The sequence below is a fragment of the Grammomys surdaster genome, unplaced genomic scaffold (genome assembly GCF_004785775.1).
Source record: "Grammomys surdaster isolate TR1022 unplaced genomic scaffold, NIH_TR_1.0 330, whole genome shotgun sequence".
Taxonomy (NCBI): Eukaryota; Metazoa; Chordata; class Mammalia; order Rodentia; family Muridae; genus Grammomys; species Grammomys surdaster.
Window position 1 is genome coordinate 339,416 of NW_021604749.1, and position 11,092 is coordinate 350,507.

General features: G+C 44.0%; 1 protein-coding gene across 1 annotated transcript in view; it reads left to right on the plus strand.

The window, feature by feature from the left end:
* Window positions 1–11,092, plus strand: part of Syt17 (synaptotagmin 17) — a 70,618-nt gene that overhangs the window by 35,677 nt on the left and 23,849 nt on the right. Inside the window, exons 6-7 of the mRNA XM_028778228.1 lie at window positions 7,750–7,870; window positions 9,670–9,825. Of these exons, the coding sequence (XP_028634061.1) occupies window positions 7,750–7,870; window positions 9,670–9,825 (277 nt within the window). The remainder of the gene's footprint in view (window positions 1–7,749; window positions 7,871–9,669; window positions 9,826–11,092) is intronic.

Here is an 11,092-nt window from a genome sequence, read left to right on the forward strand (position 1 = left end):
CCTGAAGAGGACATCCTCCACTACTTGTCCTGAAGAGGACATCCTCCACTACTTGTCCTGCTCTGCTACTCTTGGCTTCATTTTTTTGAGACAGGGTCTTTCACTGAATGTGGAGCTAGGCTGGTAGCCAACAAGCCCGAATGATTACACACACACACACACACACACATGCACGCACGCACACACACACACACACACAAGACAGACACACACAGAGCACTGGAATCACAGGCAGGTACATGGCCATGCCCATCTTTTTCTACACGGATGCTGGGGATTGAACTCAGGCACTCATGCTTGGGCAGCACGCACTCTCGCCCGTCTCCCCCAGGCTCCAGCTTTCTAATTTCTCAATAATTTCTTATCTGTGAAATCTCATATTCTTGCCCCCAAAATATATTTGAAATAGAGATAAGGGTTCCATTTGCTTCTACATGGGTCCCAAGCACACCCTTATTCTGCCTAAGTGGGAAGATGCCCTTATCTTCCCTGCTCACCAACCCAACAACTTGAAATTAATTGCCTGGGGTGGGACTATTTATAAAGGACAGCCATAATTTACTTTTTTCAAAATCTAAGTTATTAACTATCTCAGCTACTTTATTATTAATAACAAGTTTCTTGGAACTTTGTGTTAGGAAGAGAGGCATTCAGGACCTAAGCAAGAAAGGGCAATAGGGTTAGAGGGAAGGCTCCCAGGCTCATCCATCTGCTGGACGTCAACATGATCCCTGCAATGTTTCTCTGCAACAAGATAAGTTCGACAAAATCCTACTTACATTTCAGGATCTGTTCCCAATGCCCCCTTCTCCAGGAAGCCTTGGTGACCACATCCTGCTGTGGGTAGATCAAACTTGAGGCTCTCTAGTATGCCGTAGGCCTTTGATATCTTTTAAAATGGAGGTTAAATTCATATAACATTAAAGTAGTCATTTTAAAGCCTACAGTTCATTGGTGTTGGTACCCTGAGTGGTATAACATCCATCATGTCTCCCTAGTTCCAGAACATTCCATCACTTAGACAAGGCTCTGTATCCATGAAGTGATCATCCTGTATTCCCCATCTTCTGAGACCCTGGAAAATACTACTATAATCTCTCTTACTGTGTCATTTCTCTTGTTGCTATGACAAAATGCCTGCAAAGAGCAACTTAAGGAAGGAATGTTTAGTTGGCTCATTTGGGCTTTCAGACAGTCATGGTGGGGAAGGCATGGTAGCAGGAGAGAAAGGCCGCTGGTCGCACTGCGTCTGCATTCAGGGAACAGAGAAATGAAAACTGGTCCTCAGTGTGGTCTGGGACCCCAGTCCATGGGATAGTGGGTCCCACATTCAGGGTGCTTCTTCCCTCTTCAATTAAGCCTCTCTGGAAACATCCCCACAGACACACCCAGGCATATAAAATCACCTAAGAGTGATTTGACTCAGTCAAGAGGACCATCAAGGTTAACCAGCATGTCATGCACATTTCCTCTCCTGAGTACTTAGTAATGGGATCATACAGCACACGAGCCTTTGTGTCAAGCATGTTTTCCAGGTTCAGCTGTGGACCATGTGTCAGCAATTCATTCCTTCATTTAAATAATTTTGTTTAGTGTGTGTGTGTGTGTGTGTGTGTGTGTGTGTGTGTGTAAACATGCGTGTGTGTGTGTGTGCACATGGTTGGAGGTTGGAGGGCAACGTTCGGGGGCTGGTTCTTTCCTCCCATCGTGGGTTTCAGAGATGCGACTCAGGTCCTCAGGCTTGTTGTTTTCAACACAGTCTCAAACATTTGGTTTTACCAATAAGGACTCTGGAGCCAAACGCTGGGGTAAAAACCTGCTAGCTCAGAGAAGCAGAGAAAGCACCCAACTGACCTTCTTCCTCAGCAGACATCCCACAAGGAACCTCTCCTTCTCCACACTGTCTCAAAAACCCTTCAAACTGAAAGTCCCTTCCTTCTGCTTCCTGTGTCTATCTGTCCCCCTGACTTCCTCTTATTCTCTAGGTTTTTTCCTGTGTCCACTCCTTGTTAACTGGTTGCTTGCCCGCCTCTTGACCTATGATTATGGTTGCCTTTATTTAATCCTGTTTATGATAAACAGAAAGCTCTTTGACTAGAGGTATGTGCTAGGACTGAGCCACTCCACAACTAGAAACAGGTTTTTCCAGTAAATAAGACAATCTTGGGTTGATCAACTATCCTGCAACACAGGCTTTTCTGGAACGTGCCTTTACCCACCACGCTGTGGTGCCAGCCCCCATTCTCTCTTATGACTGAAGAAAATCTAATTGTGTACATAGTGTTTCTCCACTCACTGATGGGTGCTGAGCTGCTGTGAATAGCACTGCCATGAACATCGGGTGCATTTGTTGGATTATCTCTTGGTTTGGTTTGATTTTTTTTTTTTTGAGACAGGGTCCAAATTGGTCTTGAACTCATAAACCTCCTGCCTCCACCTCCCTGATACTGAGTTTCCCCTACCTAAAGCCTGGCTCATGGATAAGTTTTTGTGTGAATATCTATTTTTCTCTAGTAGCAGAATTGCTGGATCCATGATGTCTCTGTGTCAAATTTTGTATGTATGGGTACAATGTTGTATCTGTATGTATGGGTGTGGTGTCTGTGCATGTGCGTGGTGTGCATGCACATGCATATAAAGTTCAGATATCAATGTTGGGGGTGTCCTAAGTTACTTGTCACCTGATGTTATAAAACAAAGTCTCTCTGAACCTGGGGCTCACCAATTGGCTGAGCTAGCTAACCTGCAAGTTTCAGGAACCCACCTGTCTCTGCCTCCTTGGTATTGGGACTGTGGTGCTGTCTGCTGTCTTTTACATAGGTTCTAGGGATCCAGTTGTCCTTATGCTTGCTTATGGAGACCAGATGACAATGTGTAGGAGTTGGCTCTCTCTGTCTGCTTTGTGGGTTCTGGTCGTCGGGCATGGCGGCAAGTGCTTTTTCCCACGGAGTAGTCTGCAGATCCTGTTTTCTGCCTCTGTATATTCAGTCGTTATGATAGTCATTCTGGTAAGCATGCAGTCTCTGGTTCTCTGATTTGTTTTTCGCCTCTTCTTACCCAATAGACTGTGTGTGACTTGCTAAATGTCTATGACTGCACCTTAATTGCCAAAGTCACACAAGACTAAATGCAGGAGCTGAGCTTGCATCTTGCCTGTCTCATTCATAATCTGAACTGCATGGTTTGGATGGATTCTCTCATCGGTGAAGTGGGAGCCTCTAGAAAGACAGAATAGCAGCTGTAAAGGGACGGAGCCTGGCCTGTGCTGATGTCTTATGGGCAGTTTGCTCTGGTGGTCACCACCATGACACCCTCTGGGCTGAGGATCCAGGAACTGTTCACTGAATCAAGTTTGGTTTTCACTGACTGCCCCTCAGGCTAAAAATTGATCACTCCCATGACGAGCCAGAAGAAGAGCAGCTGGATCAATGTGCAGACAAGGGAGGGAGGGGGATTGGGAAGCTTGAAGCCTACAGTAACAAGAGGATGAAAGAGTCTGGCTTTATTTAAGACAAGAAACACCTAGAAAGGGAATGAGTTCAGGAAGCTGTCTTGGAGAATCCAGTCGGTGGCCCAAGTAGACAGCAATCCTATGTATCTGCCCTTGAAGATGGCAGGAAGGGCTCAAGAGGTCCCTGGGTACTGAGGGCTCAGGCAATGGCCTCCTGTCCTCTTTCACTTCCTCTGAGAAAGGACAAAGCTGGGCGGGCTCCCACTGGAGCGGCTACTGAGCTGCTCGCCATGGCTCCCATGGATGTCTCTAGAATCCAGCCACACCCCAGCCATCTTACCCTTCATCCTATTTAAAAACACATCAAGTTTATTCCTTTGTGTTTAGGCAGGATGACTGAGTGAGCTATCAACCCCTCCCACCGCCATCCCCCAGCTCCACGTATGAGGCACATGAGACAAGAAGCTTGTAGATGTGAGAAAAAGGAGGGAGGCGCTGTTCCAGATGATAAGCCTGGGAAGGGGAGAGCTCTTGAGGACCTGATGGCTTCCCCTGGCCTGGGCTCCTGTGGGGTCTCAGCCTCACTGACAGGAACACAGGTGCACCTGCAGGATCAGACACTATGGATGCTGGACCTTCCAGGTCCCGGAGAGCCAGCAGGCGGCCACTAGCAACTACATCAAGGCCCCTGAATGTTCTTATGACCCAAAATACCAAGTCAACTTTCCTGTCTTGAATGTCTGACCCTCCAAGCCAAGGCAGGAAAAACCTAGAAGGGCAAAGGTAACCAGGTGGGGCATAATGACAAGGGCAGGTCTCACCAAAAGGGCAGTATGCGGTGTTAAAATGACCCTTTTTTTTTCCTAGTCCTGAGGTGGAACCCTTATGATTGCTAGGAAAATGCTCTGCTACTGAACTACATCTCCAGCTCCATCAGAGACAGTGTGTGTGTGTGTGTGTGTGTGTGTGTGTGTGTGTGTGTGTGTATGTGGGTATACATGTTTGTGTGAATATGCACATGTTTATAGGTATGTACATACTTGTGTATGTGTAGATACTTGTCTGGCTGTATACATATTTGTAAATGTATGTCTATGGGTGTGTACATGCTTGTGTGTATATATATGTATATGGTATGTATATGTGTGTGGGTATGCATGTTTGTATGTGTGTATATTTGTGGGTATATACATGATTTGTATATGTGTGGCATACATGTTTGTGGGTACACATGTTTTGTTTATAAATATTTGTGTATATGTGTGAGTATTATATGGGTATGTACATGTTTGTATGGGTGTATACATGTGTGCAGAGTGTGTACATATTCGTGTGTGTATATGTTTGTATGTGTCCATATTTGTGTATATGTGTGTGTACATATTTTTGTATGCATTTGTGTGCATGTACTTGTTTGTGTGGGTGTGTACCAAATATTTTTCTCATTCACTCTCTACCCTATTTTTTAGACAGCATCCCTCACTGAACACAGAATTCAGCAACTCAACTAGGGTGACCTATCTGCCATTGAGCTCCAGGGATCCTCCAGTCTCTGTGCACTGGGGAGACTATGCCACTACACCCAGATTTCACGTGGCTGCTGAGGATCCAAACTCCTATCCACATACTTGTGTGGCAGATACTTTACCAACAGAACCATCTCCTAGCCCCCAAGTGACACTTCAAAGCACAGTAAGTCAGGCTTTACTCAGGACTATCACAATGGCATAGGGAGCACAGCCATGAGACTTTGTAGAGGACCATCACGATGGCATAGGGAGCACAGCCATGAGACTTTGTAGAGGACCATCACAATGGCATAGGGAGCACAGCCATGAGATTTAGTAGAGGACCATCACAATGGCATAGGGAGCACAGCCATGAGACTTTGTAGAGGACCATTGTGTTGGCATAGGGAGCACAACCACGAGACTTTGTTGAGGGGAAGAGATTAGGTTTAATCCTCACCCAGGACCAATGATGGAATTCTTACTGAGGGGTGCCTCCAAGGGAAGAAGGAGTCTCTCCAAATCAACCTTGCTGAAGACTGGCCAGGTGACTAGACACCTTCTATGTGATGGTGAAAGAGAGAAACTTTACCCAACAGTAAGGACGTCAGATATTAACAGCAGGGGTTTGTGGCCACCAAGGGTTGGTGTATAAGAGTACTCCCCAACTACTAAAAAAAAATAAAATAAGATAAAATAGAAAGAAAGTAAGAGAAGAGTTCTTGGTAAGTGAAGTGAGCAGGGCCTTTGGCTAATACTGGCTTTCACAAGTAAGTGCAGATGGGCCCAGGACTAAAGTCTATCCAAGCAAAGAATCTTCATTGGTTGCCAAGTGGGAATATGGGCCCAGCACTGGCAGACCTTCCTGTTTTTCAAGCAAAGCAAGAAATCCTTCTTCTTCTTCTTTTTTTTTTTTATATGAAGTAGCTTGGTCTTTAAAAATACATAATAATTACTGTTTGTTTCAATGTGATGTGAACCAAACAAAAATACACAGGCTACAAGTTTGTAGTTACCTGTGGGGTTGTTTCTTGTTTATAGGTTAACTTGATCCATATAGGAATCTGGTTTTGTTGTTTTGTGTTTAAGACAGAGTTTTGTGTAGCCCAGGATGCCCTGGCATTTCCTATGCAGACCAGCTTGGCCTCAAACTTATCCATATTTGCCTGCCTCTGCCTCTGCCTCTCAAATGATGTGATTAAAGGCATGCACCACCATGCCCACACCATATAGGAATCTCTTGGCTTGAGTCTTCATCTGCCAACAATGTGATAAACATTGTTTTAGACCTGCCACTCACCATCAGTTTGTTGAAAGGGATAGAGAGCATGGATGGATGGATGGATGGATGGATGGATGGATGGGAAGATGGATGAAACATCTTTAGAGACACATTCTGAAGTATTACTAATAAAGCAGTGTTTGTTGGAGGTACTTTATAAGCATACATGGGGTTGAATGAACATGTAGTCAAATCTAGATTGATCGTGAGGTGATTCCCGAGTCTGCATGATGGTGTGTGTGTTGGGGAGGGGGTTCCTTATAGATGTTTTTGACTTTTGATACACCTTAGGAATGTTTATTTTAATGTCCTGATCACCTAGAGATGCTTTCTGGGTGCTATACAGATAAGGTTACATCCTACTTGAGACTTTGTTGAAAATATTCAGGTAATTTTTTATATGTAGATGTAAGTACAAATAAAATAACATTTGGTGAAATTTTATAACTGATACAGTTGGTCAGTGAGTACATAGAGAATGATTCACTACTCCAAAGCTGCTAACAATTTTTTTTACATTTTTTTAAAAACTAGAGACATGAAAATGAGGGCTTTGTTTTCTAGGCAGCATAAAGTCATCCATCCTGGGTATTTATGCAGATTTCTGTAAGTGTGATAGCCCTGACATGGAGGAAGAGGGAATGTACTGAGCTTGGTTGTAGTAAGGGTGTGGGCTCTGTTGTTAGCTACAGGTTAAGAACAGCATCTTACCCAGGTAGCACTCTGCTAATGAAAGAGTCTAGGATCATTTCTCTTGTTCCAACTACAACTTTCCAGTTGTGCGACTTTGGACTGAGACTCATTTTCAGCGTCTATTAAATGAAGTAAACATTGTTGCCTCTTGGACTCACCTTGAGTATTAAATTAGTTGTTATATGTAGAGCACTTAGCACAGCACTTGGCAGCCACTTCCATTGCTGTGATGCTGGTTGTTGCCGTTAGGGGTTCTGAGAGAAGAAAACACATAATTGGATACAGAAGCTTAAACAATGTCAAACATGGTTTAGTTGGTAAAAAATGCTTGTACTCCTGATGATTCAAGTTCAATCCCAAGAACCTCCATAAAAATTCTGGGCATGGTAGCACATGCTTATAATCTCAACATTGGGGAGGCAGAGATAGGAGGATCCCGGAGGCTCACTGGCCAGCCAGTCTAGCCTATTTTATGAGCTCCAGACACATAAGAAATCCTGTCTCAAATGAGGTGGGTGGCGTTCAGGAGGATGACACCCAAGTTTGTCTGCCCTCTTGTCTCCACACAAACTCACACATATGTGCACATAAAAATGTCCTCCTGTGAGCATACATACATACATACATAATACATACATACATACATACATACATACATACATACACACACCCAGATGCAAAAGTAAAAAGTACCCACTGTTTACTGATCCGCTCTCAGCCACTTGTTTGTGTGTTTGGGAACCAATTTCCTGTACCATGGACACAAGAGGAGGAAAAGTGAGAAAGCAGCCTTCTGATGGTGTTCTTTCCTCCAGAATGAAGTGGAGCTGGGGGAGCTGCTGCTTTCCCTAAATTATCTCCCAAGTGCTGGCAGACTGAATGTGGACATCATTCGAGCCAAGCAACTCCTGCAGACAGATGTGAGCCAGGGTTCAGGTACAGTATAATCCCCTTATCCGCTAAGTCTCTAAGGGGTTCTCTGTTGGATGAAGGACCTGGGTTGTGTTGTGTGGTGCGGGTGCTGTGTCCTGGATGTTGTTGCTAAGGTAACACAAGGGTGGGCAGCATCTAGAACTACAATACTAGTTCCAAAAGAAAAATAATGATCCACTATGTCTTAGGATGAAACAGGTCAGTGATGGAATCTCAGGAACCCTATCATACATGTGGCCAGCTGTGATTATCACTTCTTGTTGTTCCAAATACTATGCCTGTAATGCAGATGCTATGCTCTTGGTGGCGGTAGTGCACAAGTGATCAGATCAGCAAGCAGAGTGGGCCCAGCAGGAGGGGTTTTTTTACAGCGTGTCATAAATCTTTATAAATCCCAGCTCTAAAAGAGGCACTGTGTTGTCCACTTTCTGTTAAAAACCAGTTCAAATACATTTAACAAAAAGATGATTCTGTTCCATCTGTATATAGCTTCTTCTATGACAGTAAAGGATGCTCGGTGGTAGAAGTACTGTCTTCCCCAGATCCAATAGTCAAAGGAAGTTGTTTGCAATGAGGTGACAGCTGAGTCTAGAACACACCTTGTGTTCTCAGAAGCCACACTATACAATAGAGGCTTTGAGAAGGCTGGAGGAAGAGCTGCTACAGTGGCTGGAACATTCAGACCCACCACAGTGGAGAGTCAGGATGCTGTAAAGAGAAAGGGTATCCAGCTGCCTGCCACTAGGTGCTTTTGTGCTGCTTGTGACCTTGGAGAAGTCACTTAACCAACTTCTTCATTTCCATAATTGTACAATGACAGTATTTATCCCACTGGATTACTTAAATAAGTATTAAATTCAATCACCTGCACAAATCCCTTTCTAAACTATAAAATGACCAAAGCATATCATTTCTAATTCTGCCTTCAGTCTCCTGAGTATGAGCTGTGAGCCTCTGGCCTGCAAATGGCTCCTGCTTCTGGATCACCTCCACCAGCTAGATCTTAAGCAAATTGCTTCTTATCTTTAAATCTACCATTTTCCTATTTCTAAAATGAACACAGTGCCTAAAACATGGGAGGAGTTCGGTAAATTCTAGATGAGTGGAGGAAGCAGAAGAGGAATCCCCAGATAGGAGGCTAGATGTGGGAGTGATGGTCCGACAGAATTCCTGGACACGTGGGGAATGATTATATGAAAGTAAGGCTGGATTAATGCCTGGATTAATAAATGGATGAGTGGTAATTTGAATAAATGAATCAGTGGGTAGACTGCTAGAGAAATAAAAAAGAATTCAGTATTAGAGCCCTTGCCTAGTGTACAGGAGGCCCTGGACTCTGTCCTCAGCAATGAGGACTACAGAGAGATGGGGAGGGGAGAGATGGTTACTTTGTTACATAGATAACAACTTGGATGGAAGGATAGATGGATGGATGGAAGGATAGATGGATGGATAGATGGATGGATGGATGGATAGATGTGGATGGATGGATGGATGTGGATGGGTGATGGAGGGAAGGCTAAATGATGGCTGGATGGATGATGAATGGATAAATGATGGGTGGATGGATGGAAGAACAGTTAATATTGAATGGAGTGTATTAGCGACTTGATACATAGATAGGAAATGGATAGACAAAAGAGTGGATGAGTGATTGTATAGATGGAGGGAAGGATACGTGATGGATGGATAGATGGGAGAGTTGGAGAATGACAGGATGGCTGGGAAGTTGAAGAGATGAGAGATGGCTAGGTTACATTTCAGCATCTCCAGTAGTCTATAATGTTGTGTCCAATTTCCAGACCCATTTGTGAAAATCCAGCTGGTACATGGACTCAAGCTTGTGAAAACTAAGAAGACATCCTTCTTACGAGGCACAATCGATCCTTTTTACAATGAATCCTTCAGCTTCAAAGTTCCCCAGGAAGAACTGGAAAATGCCAGCCTAGTATTCACAGGTGAGGTAACATTATAAATGCTGATGAAGCCCTGGGGAGGCATGTTCAATTTGTCCCATAAAACCAGAAGGCATCTAGAGAGAATTATGCCTAAACACTTGGTGTCTGACGTTCAGCTACATAGATTTGAACCCATTTCCTACCTGTAAACTTGGACAAGACCCATATAGCCTAGAACACAATTGTTATGTAACTCTTAAGCTAGATTCCTTGAACCTGTCATACAACGAGAGCTTTAGCAAGTTACTTAACTAACTCCCCTTGACCTCTGCTTCCTCAAGTATAAAATATGAATAATTGTTATAAGTTTACTGTGAATGAAGAGTGAGTCATGACCCTTGAGTAATACCTGATACATACTATACCGTCTTTGATGATGATGGTGATGGTGGTGGTCCTGGTATTGGGGATGGTGGTGGTGCTGTTGATTCAAGTTGCTGGGTTTAATATAAGTATAGAAGAAAACAGGCCACTTAACTCAGAAAGGATGATTGTAAAGGCATTCGGAGGATGCCTAAGTACAGGGGTCATATGACACCCGCTGGTTGAATTTAATCTACTTTTCTGGGGCATAATTGTGCTTTATTTTTAGGGGTTACTAATTATCTGTTACTGCATAACAAATCACTCTAAATTTTAGTAACATAAACAAATCATCAAACAGGTATTATCTCATAGTCCCTGTCACTCAACAGCCTGGGCACGGGGCAGGAGTTGGAGCTCAGTTGCTAGAGAGCTTGTCTGGCATGGAGGAAGCTCCAGCTTCAATCCTCACCACCACATACATCAGGCATGGAGGTACTCATCTTTAATCCCAGCACTCCAGAGGGTCAGAAGTTCAAGGTCAGCCTAAGCTATACAGCAGGTTTGTCCACAGCTTGTGCTAAGTGAGATTTTGTCTTAAAAACAAAACAAACAAAAAACTAACTCAGGCAGAGCTCTGCTGTGTGTGTAGTTCGGGCTGATCTGATCTCCCCCCTCCAGGAGTCCTGTTCTAGAGCGCTCAAAAACTCTCTCTGTAGATAGTTTAAACTCCTTGTCTCTAGATCTTTCATGACTCTTGCCATAGCCCAAATCTGTATTCGATACTGAAGAGATAGCTCAGAGGTAAGAGTACTCATTGCACTAGCTTGAGGACCTTGGTTCAAATCCCCAGCACTCTTGTAAAGACCAAGCATGGCTGCGTGAGCCTGTGGTCTCAACAGTGAGGGCTCCTTGACAGTGGCTGTCATATTCTCAAGGGTATAAGGACATAGATGACACCCAC